The sequence below is a fragment of the Carya illinoinensis genome, chromosome 14, assembly GCF_018687715.1.
Source record: "Carya illinoinensis cultivar Pawnee chromosome 14, C.illinoinensisPawnee_v1, whole genome shotgun sequence".
Classification (NCBI taxonomy): domain Eukaryota; kingdom Viridiplantae; phylum Streptophyta; class Magnoliopsida; order Fagales; family Juglandaceae; genus Carya; species Carya illinoinensis.
In genome coordinates this window covers 10,649,507-10,670,956 of record NC_056765.1, presented here as the reverse complement: position 1 = coordinate 10,670,956, position 21,450 = coordinate 10,649,507, and the positions used below count along the sequence as shown (strand labels likewise).

General features: G+C 34.9%; 1 protein-coding gene across 1 annotated transcript; it reads left to right on the top strand.

Moving 5' to 3' along the window:
- Positions 1 to 10,018: 10,018 nt before the first annotated feature.
- Positions 10,019 to 11,721, top strand: LOC122293201 (dof zinc finger protein DOF3.6-like). The gene is made up of 2 exons (XM_043101704.1): positions 10,019 to 10,307; positions 10,471 to 11,721. Exons 1-2 carry the CDS (start codon positions 10,257 to 10,259, stop codon positions 11,344 to 11,346), a joined length of 927 nt encoding a protein of 308 aa, XP_042957638.1. The 5' UTR covers positions 10,019 to 10,256; the 3' UTR covers positions 11,347 to 11,721.
- The last annotated feature ends 9,729 nt before the right edge of the window (positions 11,722 to 21,450 follow it).

Here is a 21,450-nt window from a genome sequence, read left to right as displayed (position 1 = left end):
CATATTAAGACCAGAATCAATGAGATATCATTGAGAAGATCCCTTCCAAACACTGTTTCAGATTAGTGGATTTTTTTTAAACATTACAATGTTTAAGATGTGACTAACGAAGCTTTCTAAATTTATGCGCCTCTTCAATAACTATGTCTATGTCAGAAATTTTTTATGTCTCAAATATATATTTTTCCTTTAATTTTTTTGTTATAATGGTTATGTCCAAATCTGTGATAGTGTAGTTACAAAGAATGTTAAAATTATTAATTGGCATAATATAATGTGATAAGTTGCATAAAAAATTTTAGGTATCAAGCTTCAATCCATTGAAAGCTTAAGTAGTATTTTTTGGTGATATACTATTTAACCTAGGTGCTGCTATACATACTGATTTGCAATCATATGAGTAGTCATGAATATTTATCACTGCCAGGTCCATCATTGAAGAGTGAGGCCTCTGGAAAAAAATGTGATAATGAATTCCCCCGTTATGAAGCAGGTGTGATGAAGTTGTTCTATCTCTGGAACAATGCCCAGGTGCACTTAGTTTACTAATTCGTTACTTATCACAAAGGTTGAGGACATTGTGAAAATAGCTAAATGAATGTTAAGAGTTTCATTCCATGTTTAGAAACACTGCAGTGTTCTATATATTCTGTAATTTGTAAGTTGTAGGCTCTTGGTTCCAATTGGTCCACCCCAATGTATAGCCCATAACTACATTAATGTGAATTTCCAACCGGATTTAGATGAATGAATGTGTTTGATTTATTATATTACATGAAAGTGATGCTTTATAATTTGATCCAATATATTCATCAGTGCATATAAGGGAATATTTGGATTTCCTATTATGAAACCAAAATATTTAATTACTTAATGATTGATTGAAAAGTGTGGTCGTTACTTACGATAGGTACTGATTGAATTGTGTCCAATAGTAATTAACTGTAGTTTTTGATATTAACACAATTATATAATTTAGACAATGGATCATGGTCTTTGGAAAATTAAATTAGTCAAGTCAGTCACTAAATTTCAGATTTAATTAAAATAACTGATTTAAATGAATGAATGCGTTTTATTTTCAATTACAGCGATTTTAAAGCGTTGTAATATTGATTAATTGCAACATTAACACCTAATGCTGCTGTTATCTTTAGTATTTGCAGCGTTTATTTTCACATTTGCAAGGAGTAGTGTCGTTGCTGTGGAGTTTTTACAGCGCTTTCTACAATGAATGTTAACACCTTTATCAGCGTTATGATTTGGTATTTACAACGAACTGGAAACGCTGCAAATAGGATTAATTGCAGCGTTTTTTTGTATACGTTGCTATTGATCAACAAAGAAGGGTTTACGGTGTCGAATGTGCAAGGAACTATTCAACGCTGCAATTGAGTTTTTACAGCGTTTTTCAGTAGGTTTAGCAACGGTTTTGAGCGCTGCAAAAAATCAAATTCCTTGTAGTGAAGCAAAAGTACTCTAGAGACCCCATGCGAAATTTAAGATCGAACATAACATCCACTGTAAAGGATGAACTGAGAGACAAACGTTTACTAGGGTGAGAGAGATAGTGTTTAACTTAGAAGGGGAGAGAGAGACTTATGTAGATACCGTGTTTGCGTGTAACCGAGAGGAAAAATGATGTGGGCTAGGGGATAGTGGTGTTGTATGTCATCTGGGCAGCATCTGAAGATGGATGCTTGTTCTCTAGCGTCTTCTGTTGTCACTGGCTTGTGGCATTGTGGCCTCAACTGTGGTAAGGCCTAGAAGCTTTTAAAAAAGTACTGCTCATGCCTAAAACTTATTACTTAATTAGTAAAGTTAAAGTGTAAAAACACAAAAGAACAATATTAATTATTACATCATCAAAGCCAAATCTTTCAAAAATTTCATTTTTATTAATAGAGAATGAAGAAATATCTAAGTATATACTAGAATCAGAAAGAGTAATTTACTTTTTCGAAATAAAATATACCCATATAAAACTAGAAATGAGACTGTTCATTTAAGCTCATATCTAAACCGATTGAATTTTCTGGCCCAAAAATATCCAACCTGAAACAGGATGGGTTGGAAATGGGAAATTTTGATTTGGTTCCGATATGGTTTAGGACTATTTATGTATTACTCGATACCCGAAAGTGAGACCCAAATTACCTTATACACGATTTGAAACGGCATTGTTTACCCATTTTGTTGAATATGTCTTCCAACCCTAGTGTTCTGGCCTCTCTCATTCTCGTAGCTCCCTCACTCAATCAGTCTCGCAACGCCCATCCATCTCTCAGTCTTGTCACTCCTTCGAGCTAGGGCTGTACACCAAATTGAGGAATCGACCTCCACCCACGGAAACCGGCTGTCGAAACCGGTCGAAACCGACGAAGAACCGGTCAGCAGTCGAGTTAAATATATAGAAACTAATATCGGCTTGTTCGGTTTCGGTTCTTCCATGCGAAAAACTGTTGAACCGGCCAACCGGTTCAAATATATATATTTTTCATTTTATTACATATAGAAACGACGTCGTTTCACTCATAAAATATTGAAACGACGTCGTTTTAGATCCAGAAAACAGAAAAGAAATATAAAGGAACGGCCAAACGCGTCGTTCCAAAATGCGATTCTTCATCGTCCCCAGCCCCTCCTTCTTCCTCAGCTTAGGTTTTCTGCAATTGTCTTCCCAGATTAATAATTTCATGGCAAACGACGGCGCGACTTCCCTCCTTCGTCACAGAGATGCCGACGGTAGACCGAAGACCACGCCGACGCAGTCTAGACCGATGGCATCAGTTTTCTCTCCCCTAATCGATTGATTTTGGCCAATTGGAAGCAACCCTCTCCCACGTCGGTGGGGTTTCAGTTTGGCGCTGAAACTGACGCCGACGCATCGGTTTTTAGCCCTACCTCGAGCTAAGGCTCTATCTCAATCTCGTAGCTCAGTCTCTCTCTCTCTCTCTCTCTCTCTCTCTCTCATTATCTCTTATCTCTCACTCACTCAATCCGTGTCTCTCTCGCTCGCTCTCTCATTCTCTTCCTGACTGAAGGTAAGGATGATTTAAACTGTTAGGGTGAGGGTTTTGATAAATATAAATAAATAAATCATAATCAACTTGAGTTGGGTCGTAAAAGTACTTTTTCAGGTCGGATGGAGTGAATAGTCCTAGTCTAGAAATTTAAACTAAAAGCTCTAAGATAATAGCAGCAAAGAAATGATGCCAACACCAGGAACTCGATATCTCATTCCCTTGAGAAAACCTAAACTTCGTGATATTGCATATCAAATTAAAAGTACCATCGATTACCGAAAGGCATAGCTCGATACACTAATCCAGGTTGAAGCACTAGTAATTAAGTAATCGATCCTTTAACTAGTCAACACCAAAGGAACTCACATAACAAAAGCGGCCTAGAGGTATTAAGGCCCAACTTGTCTCGTGGGCCAATGAGAGGTCCATGCACATGAGGTCATATATACAATATCGCACATTCTTTTAAAAATTTAAATGGATAAAAAGTGACAAAATTAATTATTTATTTATACTCCAAAAATACATCCTACACGTACGTAGCATGCATGTACTTGTGCACGCACGCACGAGTTCTCCAACACATGATCGCAATTACGGACTACCATTAATGTTGCCTGTGTTAACTTTAAAACAATCTTACACAATGCTTTCGACAAGACCCTAGATTAATAGGCATGCATCCATGCATGTATGTTACTTTGAGCTTATAATTAATTAGACAGATTCGATCCATGCAGATGTCTTTTTGACCATTTGATTTTGTATTGAATTGTGTGTATATGGCAAAAAAATACGTACGTAAGATTCATTAATAATCCTCGCCCTGACACATGAATTTATATCTATGTTCGCAAATTCATGTAATCATGCGTCAAAAACCATTAATCAAATTATTTTAGTCCTGATGCATGTCATGATGTGCATGATTGCATGCCTAATATTTAATAATTTAATATGGAATTTAGATTTCGTATAATTGGTATTAATTTGGAATCCTTAAAATAATTTCTTCATATGTAAATACCAATCCTAGTTCCCTATATTAATTATGTCCACGTAAATAATCATGTTTTGACTACGAATTTGCATGTAGTTGCTTTAATTTGCACGTTAGTAGTGCTACATAGTTTTAGAGAGTGCAAGTTTTATGAACTCCTTTTGAAAAAAATATGCATGGGTTATACTAGTTAAAAAATAACTTTTTTTTTTTTATGTAAATTTTAAATTTATCTATTTTTTATCAAATGAAACGTGTGAGACTTAATTGTACATTTTAAGATTTTAAATATTATTTTACAATAATATTATTATATAATTAATATGATATGCAAGGAGAGAAATTCTGGAAAAACCTTAGGCACCTCCTTCCCTCTGTCTCGTAAAAAATTAAGAGTTCCAAATTTGATTTTTGTTATAGAAGGAGGAGGTAGTCTCCTTCCTCCATTTACCCATCTTGTCTATCAAAATTTCTTTTACTTAGTTTTATTTTGCTTCCTTCAAGGCTGGAAAGACTGATCTACAACTTTTTAGCAACTTTCGAGAGAAACACGCAATATAAATAGATTCATAAGTTGAAAATCATTTGGAAGAAAGTTGTGGTTTTGTGAAAATCATTGTGCATGGTTTTTAAGCCACCATGTATCAAATCTTTCATATTTGATATTTGTAGTTGAAAAGAGATAAGCGTGGTACTTTCATAGGCTATCACAGATTCCAAACTCTACTGGAATTAGTTCAAACTATAATCTACCATTTTTCACATTTATCTTACTATTTTCTTTTTTGTTTTAATTAAAATAAAAAAATAGTTCATTTCTTAGACGTTTATTTGTAAAGGTTAAGGCTGATTTGTTTAGACAGAGAGTGTTATTTTTTGTACGTTTGTCTATGAAAAATATCGACTATAATAAAGACTAGACCAATCACAAAAGATAATAATATATTAATGGAGCTCCAAATATATTATTTTTATTTATGATATCATATAATTGATATGAAGATATATATCTTAAAATATATCCGATTATAAACATAAGTTTTTTTTTTTAAGATAAATAAACTAGGACAATTTCCCCTAAAAGAAAATTATAATATATTTTAAATAGTTTTGTTAGAAAGGATAATACTAACATCGAGCATCATGGTATCATTGTAAATAGAAGGCAAATAAGATCTTTCTAACGGACGAAGATGTATATATACAAGTTTGTTCCACAACCAAAAAAAAGCCGACAATTGGGGTCCCATCATGATATCTGTACATCTGTCTCATCAAATATTAATCGATGCTGTATATTGGAGGTACGTAAAAAAAGAACACCAATTATATACGTGTTCTACGCGTTTTTCAATCATTTCATTTAAATAATAAAGAGCGTGTCCATGCACGTACAGCCCAATCTATTGCATATGGGTGATGTGTGCGGTGTCAGTGTGACAGTGGAGATGGAAAGAGATGAAAAGAGACACATGAAAGCGTAAGTTAAGGCTGCAAGTTTGCTTACTTTCCATACGTGAAGAATAGCTTTTCGCATGCAAATTAGCAAACGGCATCTATACGTACAGTACTACTGTCGAAACAAATAGGTCAGGGAATTAGATTCCAACACCACCAATTTCCATCCATTATACAATTAAATAATCATCTAAATCAATCATCCACTTTTAACTAAGAAGTATTCTACATAAAAAAAAATATATAAAAAAACTATTATTTATTAATAAAATCTACTTTTTTATAAAAAATTTATATGAAACTTATATCTAACATTATTTAATTACATATCATTCGTTTGTGTCTCTCATATGTATACCAGTGTATAAATATTGTTTATGTAATATATTATAAAAAAAAGTTTTACTACATACAAATAAAGTCGCGTATTAATTTGTGTATCAATACTGATTTCTTTATATTTTAAATTTAAATTAATATCGTTTTCAGTAAAATCTACTTTTTGATCAATTACATTAAATTGATACGCAGATTAGTGCATAATTATGCTTATAACTAAATTTTTCTTATAAAAAATAGTTTAACCACAAAGTCTAAAAAGTTCTATAAAATTAAGCTTATAATAAATTAACGTGATCACTTGCATGTTATATTTTAGATTCTAAAGTCAATTAATTTTATTATAAATTAGATTTAATATATCACAAAAAATTATGTTAATTTATAAATTTATTTTTATAAATTGCATGATGTATTCAAATCAGACAACAAAAGACAGAATAATTACGAGCTATCTCGAATCATGTGGCCCTAAAATACACGGGCGTACTAATTAACATTCAAACTTTTGTTTTTCTTTATTCATGAGCTTCTTGATTACATGCATAGAGATTCTAGAAATTAAATTTACACTCCATATATGGTTTCCACCACCAATCCCTATCATGCATGTTTTGCCTCATGAGTATTTACGGATCGAGCCATGAATTTATGTTTAGAGTAGACCAAACTTAATTTATTATATATATATATATATATATATGTGTGTGTGTGTGTATGCAAATTAAAGAGATGATGACGCATGCATGCATGAATAATGGTGGTCATGTGCATGCTTTTCCACCGTCAATATGGAAGAATATATTCGATCGGAAGGCTATGTTTAGGAATTGGCTTGAAGGCTATATGTTTAGGAATCGGCTTACTTTTTGAAAATATTATAGTAGGGCCCAAAAGTGGCTGACGTGGCAGCAAGAATTTCCGCTTTATGGTGCTGCTTTCTAATTTCCATGAAGTGTGTTGCTAGGGCCACTGAGTCGCGTTCTTATCCATAAGTGTAAAATGAATCTTTTTATTATATTTTTTAAATATCTTAATTAAATATTTAGAAAGAATCATAAATTTATTTAAAAATGTTTTCTTAACGGTTAAATAACAAAATTATAGAAAAATAAAATAAAATAGTAATAGATTATAACTTTTCTCGTATTTCATCCATTGATACGTAACGTTGTAGATAATTTTAATTTTTGGGATCTCTTTCTTTTCAGTTTGGATTTTTAAGTTTATTTGTTAACATAGTTGATTTACGAGTTATTTGCGACGAACATGACTATTTGTAATAAAAATAGACTAATTTTAGTAGAAAATAATCATTTTAATAGAAAATAACTAACTACAAATAAGTAGTTTTTTTTGTAGTGAACACGCCTTTATTATGTAAAAGTATATCACATAAATTAGCATAAATAAATTTGGTGTTTTTATATTTTTATTTCTTTTATTTTTTATTTATAACTAATATATGTCTCATAACAAATAATATGTTTAAATACCGACTTGTAAGCGACAGCAAAAATTTAAAAATATATAATAAAATAAAACATATAGAACCATACGTTAATAAGGACTCAAAAGTCACAATGCAACCAACTAGATTTTTATTAGTTGAACAGTTAGTCATTTTAAAAGAAGCCTACTGCCTCAAAAAAGACTTTGAAATTAGGGACATTAGAGACTTGACAACTAATAATACACCTTTAATTTAAAATTCAACTAGCTCATCTTTTTGAGGAGACAAAGATAATCTACTCTCATTAAAGTGGAGATCTATGATTTATTATTCCTAAATAATGTGAGATTTTATTCACCATTGTCTACCTATCCACAATCATATAATCTGGGAGTACTTACACACATAAACTATCTTGAACGACAATTTGTTTTCATGTAAATCGATTTAAAAAATTTCAAATGAATAATAAAAAAAAATGTAATTAATGTCATTTCAAATTATGTAAGGCGGACTGAAAGAATTAACTTTCAAGGCATTCATAGACAATATCATCGCTATTGGATCACGTCCACAATAATATTAGTCTCTACGACTGTTTTAAAATACGGTATGAAAGATATAATGTCGAATGCCATAAAAAGAATACTGTTACATTTACAAAGGAATTACACAAAAACAATCTTACAAACTGACATGGTTTCATCTGACTTGTTAGATCTACTTTACAATAAAAATAAATTATAATCTGACGAACTATATCAAGTCATGTCAATTTGTGAGATTACTTTTATATAATCGATCCCTTTGTGGCTAGAGTATTTTCTACCATAAAAATCTTGATTGTCTAGGTTTACGTGTCATTATATATTGTGCGCAACTTATGGTCTAAGAAGTACTGGTATTAGATCTAAATGTCATGAGTTTGATACGTGGACATATCATAATATCGCTCCTCACAACTGATTTAAGAACGATCTTGTGATATGTCGTCAAATGATAAAATACTTGAGGGTGTCTATTCACCATTCGTACAACGTAGTACTCCATACAGTCGGGCAATCACATTCATGGACAGGTTTCATGACCATTAATGTTATAATGTGTGTGTGTGTGGCCAGCCAATTAAAGCTTATAATAAGCTTTGCTCTAAGATCTATCTTATCGTAGCCGGGGCGGCCTCCGTATGCAGGCATTACCGAAAGGGATAACATCTACTTTATTGTCTACTCATACTTAAAAGCTTCGTAACAAAGCTAGCTACCTCGCTTAGCTATCTTAAAAATAAAGTTACTTTTTTTTTTCAAAGATTTTTGGCGATATGTAATCTTAAAAGATGTGTTTTGAGATATATGTTGGCTCATATTAATTAATATATATGTCGAGAGATATGACCTTTCCAATCAGGGGTTTTACTATACGCGTTCCCTCTAATTAATTATTAAGACGTTAAAGTACTGCGTAGAACTGTATATGTACGACGTGTTTACCAATTATTATAAGGGAAATTAAAATTCCTTTTTTTTTTTTTATTATTTATAGATGCATACATATTCATTTCTTTGTGTGTACGTTACGTACTCTTTTCTTTCCCTCTTGATTAGGATCATAATCCTGAAATAACTATATATGCAGTTTCGTGGAATTACTCATGATGTTCGATCCGGAATTAACTAGATTCCTTATTGATGAAGAATATCATAGTGGTGCCGCTAGCTAGCTTCATGTTTTGGTTCTTTTCGATTATATATCCCGGTCCTCCTCCATCATGACCACCTGTGCCGCCCCGTGTGGCCACAAAGGAATTCATTATTTACTACCAACTCAATTTGGAGGTCTCTGTCTTTAAAAAGCAAGGTTCAAGAGAAAAAGAGTACTACTACGTAACAAAAGAAGGATCGGACCGAAACAAAACAAATAAGAATGACAACATTATATGTCGATATATTTCCCAATTTTTTTATTTCATGATTTAATGTTAAAGGTGAAAAGCAACTACGTACGTACATCAAGATCATGTTACGAGTTTATAAAAAGTTGACGAGGATATATATATATATACACACACATTACTTAAAACTTAGAGATCAATTAATCCAATTTGCTAGTATTATAATATTTGTCCACTTGCATGTGTTGCATGCATGCGTGCAAGCATGACTTTGATGGTCATTCGTTGAGAAGAAATCATGTTGAGAGTTGAGAAAAACTTTGACTAGGGTTCCCTTAATTTATAAATCATGATTACAAAACCATTATTGTTTATTTTATTTTATTTTTATTTTTATTTCCAACAAATAAAGGAGAGAGACAACAAACCCGGTCCCCGCGGTTCTTTATGAATCTATGATCAGTGGATACGTGCTTGTTATTTAGTAGAAGTGCTAGGTTTAAATTGATCATCACGACAAAAAAATTTTGGTACGTATATAGCTAGTTAGGTAAAATGGTTATCTATGTGGCGATATTATTGCATTTATAAGTGGTTTTGAAAAATAATATTGAAACATATGATAATGTTTCTATGTAAGCTTTATACAAAGATTGATGATCTTGTTGCAAGGCATCTTCCTTATTTTCATCTAAGTGCTGGTCCCAGATTATGTATTTTTTTTTTATTACATGATCCCACCACTTCATCCAGATAGTCAGTGGCAAACTGCTTTAGTCTCTCTCTCTCTCACAGGGAGCCACTGATTTTTTTTTTGAGCACTAAATTACAGTACTCCCAGCATCAGAGAAGCTTATATGTTAAGAAACTTCGTCCACTAAAACCCTAAAGATACAATAAAACAAAAAGAGCTGAGAATGAGAGAATAAGAGCAAAGTAAGCAAAAGCCTCTCTAAGCTTTCCTCTTCGGCCTCCTCTTTAATTCTCTTTTCCCTTTCTTTCTTGGCTCTGGTATTCCCTTGGTGTGATTCTCCACCATATTTCCAAAAGACCCATTAAGCTTTATAAAAGAAAAAAAGATCAAGAACCATGGTTTTCTCGTCTGTTCCACTCTATTTAGATCCTCACAATTGGCATCAGGTAAGGTTTTCTTCAAATTTCATCCACATCTTCCGAACCCCCAAAAAAAGCAAATTAAAAAGATAATTATTCCTATTCTCTACCGATCTAGCTAGCTTCTTGAATATACGATATATTTGTTGTTTATGATTCTCGATTACCTGATCAGTTTATTATTTTGCAGCAACCAAATCATCAACAAGGAAGTGACAGTCAAAACGTTCCACATGAGCTGCCCCCGCCAACCCATCATGCCGGTGGTCATGGTGCTGCTGGCTCCCTCAGGCCTGGTTCAATGGCTGATCGAGCCAGGTTATCCAAGATACCACACCCAGAAACAGCGCCTCTCAAGTGTCCAAGGTGTGAATCCACCAATACTAAGTTTTGCTACTTCAATAATTACAACCTCTCTCAGCCCCGTCACTTCTGCAAGACATGTCGGCGTTACTGGACCAAAGGGGGTGCCCTTAGGAATGTTCCAGTGGGTGGAGGTTGTCGTAGAAACAAGAAAAACAAAAGCAATCGCAATAAACCTCCGGCTGCCGGTGAGAGGCAATCGGGTTCCAACTCTAACAATAATGCAACTCCCTCTGCCTGTACCTCAGAGTTAATTGGTCATTTTCCACAGCAATCTCCACCGTTACCCTTCATGTCCTCCTTACAGAATTTTACCCGCTATGGTATGGGAAATATTGGCCTAAACTTCAGTGACATCCAGGCGCAGACTGATTTAGGGTATCAGATTGGAAGTAGTTCTGGTGGAAGCAGCACAATTTTATCTAGTGGAGTGGATCAGTGGCGTTTCCAGCCAATCCCTTTCTTGGGTGGCTTTGAGTCACCGACAGGTTTATACCCAATTCAAAGTGAAGGTGTTGAATCAACTTTAGCTGGAGATAATGAGCCAAGGATCATGATGTCAAATTCTAGGGTTTCTCAGCTGCCTCCAGTGATGAAAATGGAAGAAAGACAAGGGAAAAATCCATCAGGTCTGAACTGGGGTGGAAATTCATGGACAGATTTATCAGGTCTTCACTCTTCTTCGGCCGGCCATCTGCTGTAGTTCCCATGTTTCCTTTCGCTATAAATAAGGTCATCATGAAGCTACAGTGCATTTTAATCCGGGATCTATATTAAAGAAGGGTTAGATTTTCCACTGAAAATATTTGTATTGCAAGCTCCAAACGCCAATATTAAAATGATGAAATTGCGGAGGCTGATTGAGGAAACTTGATCTCATGCTGTATGAAGAACCAAGAAAATGGTAGAATTCGTATTCATATGCTTTGTTTGTTAGCTAGCGAGTGTGCTTTTATAACCTTCTGTATTGTATGGTCTTGCTTGCAGAAGCATTGTCTGTGTGAGTTTTTGGGTTTGTTGTTATATATAACATGACTATGAGCTTTTTTTAATCCTATAGATGGCAATGTATTTCCCAGTTCCATTCCCTCATGCACAAGCATGATCATGAACGGATCGAAATTGCATGCGTTAAGAGTAAGAAACTTCGAGAACAGTACATATAACCAGCAGTTTGGGCAAGAAAAACCCTCACATATATTTACGGCAATCGATTGATCCGACTACGTGAAGTGCATGCGCAGATATTTAGAGATTAGGCCACAATAATTAGCTTAATTTGCTTAGTATTACCTGTGTATGTGTTCCACACTTGCATTTAGACTGAGATTTGGCATTATTTATTGTCTTTGCATTGGTCATTTCTCATCATGAAGCGGTAACATGGGAAAGTCTAATTAAGAACTTTTATCTGCATTGTGCTCGATGTCTATGTGATCTGTCCGTGCCATCTTCATCTACATGACTACTTCATGAATTAGAAGACGTTAAAGTTGCATTAGAGTTTCTTCCATGTGATACGTTAATGTTGGTCAGTCTTAGTACGTACTTAATTGCATGTTTTGTTACTGATTATATATGCTCGGCAACTCTCTCTCACTCGTTTGTAATATTCGATCCAGCTTCCACCAAAAGGTGCAATTAATCCAGCATCCAATTAGGTCCTGATCGATCATGACCAGCGAATAGCAACGGTGTCTCTCTATCTTATTAATGACCAAAAAAAAGTAGTGATGTTTCCTGCACATCTCTGAAAGACATGGATTCAATCTTACCACATTTTATGCACCCGGCCTCTAGCTAGTTTTGGCAAGTTTTAGATTCAAGTAACCTTCCGTACTCTCTGGTTTTTACGAGGTTCGTATGTTATTTCTTTTCACTTTTTATTTTTGAAGATGTCATCTTCCCAAGAAAACGGTTTACTCAGAAACATGGGCATGTGTATCACAGAGAGAGAGAGAGAGAGAGAGAGAGAGAGAGAGAGAGAGAGAGAGAGAGAGAGAGAGAGAGAGATCATCATAATTAATTCATACACAACTATAAGAGTACTACTCTAATGATTTGCTATAATATCCCACCAGAAAAAATCTTGTGATAATATGCTAAGAATGAAAAGATGGGACGTACTTACAATTTGTTTGTGCTAGAATCAATGATGAAATGAAAGACAACGTACAATCTTAGAAAATGCCAAAAAAATCACTCAAAACCATGAACTGCCATTTTCAACCAAACAATCTAAGTATTCTCGAATTCGTTAGAAGAACAAAGTAGCATCGTGCATGGCTCCGCAAGAATAGGCTTTGACAGCTAAGAGCTGTAGTACTTTAAGTTGTTTAGTTCAAGTAATAGGTTGGCTTTTTATATATTATATATCTCTCATGCAGTGTATAATTCTGTTGTAGTACTTCTCTCGTTCATTTAAAAAACTATTCACGATCGAAGGAGGACTTCATGGTCAAAATAATTATGACTTCTTTAGAAATTAAGCTTCGTTTTCTTTATAAGGAATGCCGCCTCTACCTCCAATGCCCTTCAAATTTGATCTAGAAATGAGTGCGTGCAGTTCTTCGATCCACACCAGAAATTCCGAACGATAGTATTCAAATCCAGCTGGGTTTGGCACTCGATAATCTTATAAAAAGAAAAGGAATATATCATCGATGCATGGATTTGCTTTTGCAAGGACCAAGGCTGCCCGGCTAGAATGTATAAAGAAATCAAAACAGTGTCCAGCCACACATCAAAAGTTCTCAACTCAAACACAACCCCCCCCCCCCCCCCCCCCCCCCCCCCCCCCTCTTCTCTCGGTAATGGCAAGGAGGATGGAGCGAAAGCAGTCCCCTGTAATTCCGAAAAATAATAATGTAAATGATTGGTAAAGAAAAAAGAAAATTAAGAAAAGGTATAAAGAGGATCCATGCACTTGTACGAAGAAGAACGATCGATCAAAGAAGGGGTTCAGAAATTCATGCTTCATTTCTGTTTCATGTTGACGAGCACATGGATAGTCGTGAAATGTTGTGTCAGTTAAGAAGTGCGTAACTTTTTTCTTTTTCTTTCTTTTCTTTACTTTTCTTTTCTTTTCTTTCCTTTTCTTCTTTTCTCTCTCTTTCTCTGTGTATGTCTATGGAATCTGATAAACAATGTTCTTAGGGTTAATACTCCTGTGCCCTTGTTTCCACGTAAAAGGTGGACCCGAATTTGCATTTCTGTCTTTCCTTGCCTGTCTTCGTCATTGTCGTCGTCTTCTTCTCCTTTTTCTTCTTCATCATCTTCTTGCTTTATTTTTAATTTTCTCCCTTTTTTTTGGTTGCACAGTTTTGCATGGAGGACCTCTTGAACGGCTTACTTTATTCCCAAAAAAGAAGACCCAATAACCAATCAAATTAAGACAAGCACGTGATTATTTTGTTCAACCACACGAAGTAGATATATATATCCACAAACATGTTGTTTATCCCTTTATTTATGTGGCAAATTCCTCCAATATATATATATATATATATGGATTATAGACATAGAGACGTTAACCCCAGCTAGCTTGATTGCAAAAAAGAAAACAACAGAAAAGAAAAGAAAAGAAAAAGTGCTTGCTTGGAAGTCTGACCGAGTCAAGGCCTTTCGACTTTCCAGCTTTTGAGCTCGAATCAAGTTGGGAAACTTCATTTTCAAGCTCAAGTACTCTCGACCCAAAGCCTAATAATAATTAGTTTATTAACACCTGTTGATTGAAATATTTCCATATTGAAAGTTATAATTATTATAATATTAACCAAGCAAAAGCTAAAAGCAACTTGCAGCTAGCACGTCCTAAATTATTTACTCCAACATGAGATCATGATTTCGAAGCCGCCATTTGCTTTGAATTTGATCCTAATTTATAAGTCGGCAATTTGAGTTTGGTCCTTTGCCACAAGTACTGTTGTGGGGATGTGAATTCTAATTTATTAGGTCTGCTTAACTTACGGTGCATGTTGCATTTAAAATAAATCTCTTCGAAAAAAGGCAAATTAATTTGTACGTACTGTTGATCAGAAGTCCGTACGTAGTACCATCCACAAACCATATATATACACAATCCAAATCATATTTGTTTATACAATCCAAAGTAAGCTTAATTCATCATCTGCAGATATTGTATGCTAGCAGGTGACAAAAGGCACACAGCCATGCATGGATCCTTATAAGTGTCAAGAAAGCCCTCGAAGCAAGATCTGTACAACTGTAGTGGCGGCACTCTCTGCTGGTTCTTCCTTTTTCTTCCACAGTTTCAAAGCAAAAAACATGCTGAGAATTTCTATTTTTTTCTTCAATATTGGCAAACCGATGTTTAGATTGGACGCGGCAGTATTTTGTGTGAGCTGGCTGGCTAGCTAAATCTTTTTGCAGGCGCACTGAGACTGAGAGCGTCGACAGCCGCCCAAAGTAGTACCGAAAAGTCTGTTTAGTGGCAATTGCATGGTCTAGGAATCTTCACATGATCCAGTTACATGTGGTCTTGTCCTATTGGTAAATAAAAAAAAAAAAAAAAGCAGCAGAGATAAGCCCCTGGCACTGTATATTTAACCAAGCCAACGTACTTTTTGGAGGCGGTAGGCGTAAGTACGCTTAATTACACCCACTCCGTGGCATGCAACCCTTTAACCCATGTATGATTGCAATTTAAAATCTCTATGGATGCATGCATGTTTCAAATTTCGTCTAATGCAATCTTGAATATAATCTTAGTCAGTTTAAAATCTTAAGTTTAAGTCCTATAAGTTCATCCCAATATTTAAGAATGGATTAAGTCCAAATTACCACTAAAGCATCCGTTAAGTATATGTATGATATTTCTAGCTTTCTTTATTAAGAGATGTTTTAAAACCTAACTTAATCATGCATTTTCATTCTTATCCCAATCACATCTCTTTTCTAATTGCTCATTATTCAAGTCTAAGCAAATTAATCAAAACTTCATGAATTAAGCTTAAACTAAGCAAAACCGGAACATACTTGATGATCAACACAAGATATGAATTTAAAACCTATCATGGCATGCTTTCAACTTCAAATTTAAACATTCAAAACTCATCCTAAGAAATTACCTACTGAATCATAAAAAATTATATTATGGCATGTCATAGCTAAAAATTCAACCCAAAACAATTTATGCATTCAATACTTCCCATTCAACCCAGTTTTGAACATAGCATGGTAATCCTCAATTAAACTCAACCAAAGTACTTCATTCCCTTGCCATAATTTAAAGCCTAACATGCTATGCTTAATAATAAAAAAAGATCAGGTCAAGGTTACTTACAAAATTCGTGGCCCTTTAAAGCTCCAACACAACCTCTACCAAAAACTCCAACAAACTCTCTTGGTTTTACTCTCTTTGCACACTAAGAGGAGAAATGCTTTCAAGACTCAAAAGAAGGTTTGGAGGAGTGGTGTGGGGAAATGAGGAGGTAAGGGAGATATTTATAGGCTTTAGATGAAGAAGGGGCTTGGGATTGGTTGATGTGGGCAGTGGAGTGTGATGATGCAAGTTTCAGCTTGTGTCATCACTTGTATAGGTGAATAGTATTCAAATCTCATCATTTCTACATTTTTAGGTGCTGCCTTCTGTTATGTGGGTGCACGTTCTGCCATGATGTAGAAATAAAAATAAAATGCAAAGGATTGCATAGTGAGGTCATGCCATAATGCCATCGGGTAGGGGTCTTCAAATTGGCCAGCTTTCATCACTTATTTGTCTCATCTCTTTGGACTTTTTTTTTGCAGTTATGAGAACTTCATTTGAAGCATTTTCGAGTGAGGAAAGAGGGCTAGATTGATTGCCATGTGATCATACATGATCAGAAAATAGGAAGGAAGTTAAATGAGTTGGTAACTGAGTGATATCTAGTGCCAATGGCAATCAGCTTTGGCATTTCCTTGGGGAAAAATTGGTCAACATGTTTACGAGTGCTTGAGTGAATTTTTAGGGATAGGAGGGAAGGGGTGGTGCCGTGTGGAGATGAGAGCGAAAAATTTCTTGAAGCAACTAAGGGTATTCGGTTTGGTTCCAACTAGATTTCCTAAGGAAATGGTTAGGTTTTGGTTTGGTTTCTTGGAGGTATTTCGTCCATTGCTAAAACTAAACCATAGGTGATGTGGTGAGGTGTGATTGGTGTAATTTCCCTTGAGAAAATGGTGGAAATGGCATGGGCTAGGGGCTGATTTTGTGCAATATACATGAAGTTGCACCTAGGTGCCGATTAGTGGTGATTTGGGCATTGATATGGCTTGGCTCTTCATGACTTGTATTGGGTCAAGCCTAATCTTCTAAGTTAGTCTAAGAACAATGCAAATCAATAATAGAATCCAAAAAATTCAAATTATAAATGTGAAAAATAAACTAAAAAAATTAAGCTAAAAACATTGTTTAGAGGTTACTAATCATGTGTGAGATGACTAGTGCATCTTAACTCAAGTTAGAAGTTTAACCATGGTTAGGTGGGAACTCTAGGGAGGTGTGGCACATCTTGGACTTGAGGGAAACTAATGATATGTTGTATGTGGGATTTGTTTAGAAGGATAAAATGAAAGGCAAGTGTTTAAGGCCTTATGGGTTGTGCTTGTTGGGTCATTTGTGCAAGTCTTGGATGTAGGCTTTGGTATGGATTATTGAATGGACCTTATGTCTAGATTTGAGGGCACATATAAGACCTCAAGATCCTCCCAATTTTGGGTCCAAATATCATGTTTTTCTAAGGTTGGGTCAAAAGCCTTGATTCTTAGGAAGTTAGGCCCAAAGGTTTCAAGTCTACTACACATTGGGCTTAATTTCTAAGGTTTTTTAAGAAGGGCCTAAAACCTTTTAAATCCAAATGGTTCTAGGCTTATGGCAATTGTTACTAAACCCATCACATCCTTAGTGATTAAGGGCCCTTAATTAAATACTCTTGAGCTTACCTCTAAATCCTTCCATACTTAGCCCTTTTTACCTAGCCCACTAATAATGCCAAGTGTCATACCACTATTGGCCTCTTTGGTAGTAAGTCCTAAAATAAAATACTAGAACTCTTCCAATAATTCTAGCTAAACCCAAAATTTGAATCTTAAGCGGAAAAGAAATAATCCGTAAAATTTTTCCAAAAAATATAATCATCAGCTTACACTAACTAGGATTAAGGGTGCTAAGGTCGACATGTTAAACAAACTCCTAGAGTTACCTAACATTCAAAAAAGGTCCTACTCACTATCGCAGCTTGGTTGGTGGGTCTCAGTACCTAACATTCACACTGCTAGATCTTTCTTACTATGTAAATTATGCATGCACCAATGGTTGAAGATTTCAAGCTTGTTAAGCGTATTTTACTCTACGTGCATTGTATGGCTAACTGTGGTCTCCACATTCTCTCCTCCAACACTTTGGACCTATATGCCTTTTTTGGTGCAGTCAAGGTTGGTTGCCCCACCACTCGTTGCTCCACCATTGGCTTCTATACAAAAAGCAACCAACCATAGCTCATTCAAGTGTTAAGGCCAAATACTGATCTATGGCCTCCATTGCAGCAGAGCTTACTTGGCTCTCCTCCTTGCTTCATGACCTTGGCATTCCCCTACTTCACTCCCTATTTTGCATTGTGATAATATTAACGCCCTACACATGACTGTAAACCCAGTATTTCACAGCCATTGTAAGCATATTGAGCTAAACTTCCATTATGTATGTGAAAAGGTGGCACTTGATCTCTTCAAACAAAATTTGTTCCTTCTTAGCACCATCTCACAAACAACTTCACGAAGCCTTTTGCAAAGTTGCCGTTCCATCACCTATGCAACAAACTTGACCTCACCCCACGACCTTGTTTGAGGGGGAATGATACCTCAACAACTCACACACTATAACTCTAGGAGTTCGTTTGTACACCATCTATAGAACATTTTTCGAATCTTTGTAATCCCTACAAATCCTCTTGTAAATCATCCCTTTTATAGTTCCTTCCATCTAATGTTTTTTCCTAAATATTCTCAATACAAGCAACCATCTCACATCTGTGTAAGATAAAGTTTAGAAAAAGACTTCACGTTCATAGACTCCAGGGATGTTTGACAGTGAAAATCCTCAGGTACCACTAGGGCATGATGATTATTTTTCATTGGATGCTTGTCCACTACAACTTGGAGAAAGATCTTTTTCTCTTGAAGGAGCATCCATGTCAGGATTTTCTATTTGCACAAAATCCTTGATATTCTTGATCAGTAGCATTGACATCTTCTCAATGTTCTCCCAAGATCGCCTTTACCGGCAGCAATCATCTCATGCTATGCGCTAGTGTCTTATGTAAGGTCAGCTAATATTCCCACCAATTATAACTTTTTTCAGCCAATCTCATTAGGACAGCTGGATCAGTTGCTGCATATTACTCTTGTTGTAAAGGGAAAGAGATCCTTAAACAATTCAACATCGAGAGCATCAACCTTCCTTTAACTCTTTTGAACTGAGCAAGATCAAGCTCAACCTGGACATAGAAAGAGTTAAAGCGGAACATAGGAAAATACAAAAACATCAATACTACTAAACAAAGAGATCTGCGAGACTCCCTTTTTGAACGACTTACCAAATGAGTTCAGTAAGTTTCAACAAAAGCTGATCTTTTGAAGTTGTTATTTGTGTTTTCTTTGAACTTTCGAATCAGTTAAGGTCACTATCAGGCATATATATAATATCAAGGTAATGGATCGTACGTAAACTAATTAATATGAAATATAAATAAAGAAGAAACATAACTATTATGTAGAGATCCTCAGTAATCACGTATCCAAAAGACATGATACTAGAAATGTAGGAGTCTACGTATTCCTTCACTTCTCTGATATGTCAAGATTCTCATATGTCACCTCATGAAATTTATTCATAATTTTCTCCCTCTGTAGGACCTGCAAGCAGTGTAGCAAACTTTAATAAAAAAATAAACGAGGAAAGTGAACCAAGAATGATAGCAAGCCATGATTAGATAAGAAACTAGCATCATATGAGTACGTAGGAGCAGTTCGGAGCTATATATATATATATATATACTTCCGTTGTTCTTGAAAGCAAAATGGTTGCTTTAGCTCATACATGAACAAAAGTAATCCTGATTGACTATGATAAAATAATTTTGAAAAAATATATATATATATAATAATGGACAAATTAATTAAGCAAGCATGCATAAGAGAACAACAAAATACATATTTTTCTTAATTATCAAAATTTTCAGCAATCACATTCTTCAACAAATATAATCTCTAACGGCATGCTCACTGTTGGGATCGAGTGGAGATCTAGAGACGAACTAGATGTAGAGAAAGTAGAGAAAGTAATAGCGGAAACAAATTAGAGTCAAGACAGAAATAGAAATCAGCAAGTACACAAAGACACTAAGATTTAAGTGATTCAATTTCAAATGATAACCTGCATCCACTGGTGGACTCAATCTCAAGGAATCACTATAAAAATGGAGTACAAAAGAGGTATTAGAAATCACTTCTCAATTCCAAAGCCTCAATACACCTAATGAACTCTCCAATATCACAAAAGGACTCTATTTTTTGGCTGCACTCACCTTTACAAAAACATATTTATATATAAAACGGCCGAGGAATTAGGTTTTTTGAACATTCGCTTGAGCAGATTGCCAAGCATGTTGAGTGAACAATCTGTATGAAGTTTGCTTAAGCCAAGTTTCTGGAATGATGTTTTCAATATGAAATCAAGCCACCATTTCAACAAATCTATACTGTGGGTTGAATTCCGTCAAGCCTGAACAAAATAAGTAAATTCCACACCGAGAAGTTAAAAAAAAGACTCCTTCATAAATCCTAAACAAAATACAATGTCTATCCTTGAAGAACTCAATTTCCATAAAAAAAATTCAATTCCATAGACAACTTGACCAAATCAGAGGCATGGTCCTAATAAAGAATCTGAATCTCTTCAAACAAAGACAAACACACTACGATATAGAAGACTTACTTGAACAACGGCTTCCGAATACACACGAAGGCTAACAACAAATATTTTTTGCCATAGTAAGAGCACTACAAAATCTATATGAGCATATCCTGAAGGTGTCCAAACTGCCTCCTCTATATACATGACAAAACTATAGACTTGCTTTTACTATTCACCAATGACAATCAAAATCATGCTTCTTTTTTATAGTATAATCTAGAGTAACAATTGCACTCTATTATGAAGCTTTCCCAGCAACTCCACATTCTTGTTATAACCCTACTCTCATTCATTGTGGAAGACAGCAAACGTTGTGAAAGAAGAATAGTTCACCCAATATACAGCAAGCTATGTTGATTGCTTGACCCAAATCTCTGTAGACAAGCCTAGCAAACCCAAAAACATACTACAGGCTCTCCTCAAAAATTTGATTCATATGTTCTGTTACCCCATTTCTATGGTGTGGATGTGACGGTGCGATTTTAAAAATGCTCTACATTATTCACTACACGAAATTTAATTTTTAGGGACGAAAGTTGTTAGGGAGGAAATAAATTTCGCCCCTAAAAATACTTTTTAGAGACGAAATTTAAATTTCATCTTAAAACATTGAGAACCTTATAAATCCATTTGAACTAATACATATTAGTTCGAACCAGAGATTCTGGGACGAATTAGATTTTCTCCAAAATTCTAAACCATTCGAACTAATAAAATTTAATTCGAACAAATAGTTAATCTATTCAAATGCAATATAATTGGTTCGAATGAGTATTACCTTGTTCGAACGGTATTATTTAATTGTAATAATATATTGTTAAAATTGTAATAATA

Coding starts and splice junctions, on each gene's coding strand:
- LOC122293201 (XM_043101704.1), top strand. CDS start 10,257: ATGGTTTTCTCGTCTGTTCCACTCTATTTAGATCCTCACAATTGGCAT. Junction 10,308..10,470: donor ATCCTCACAATTGGCATCAG/GTAAGGTTTTCT, acceptor ATTATTTTGCAG/CAACCAAATCATCAACAAGG.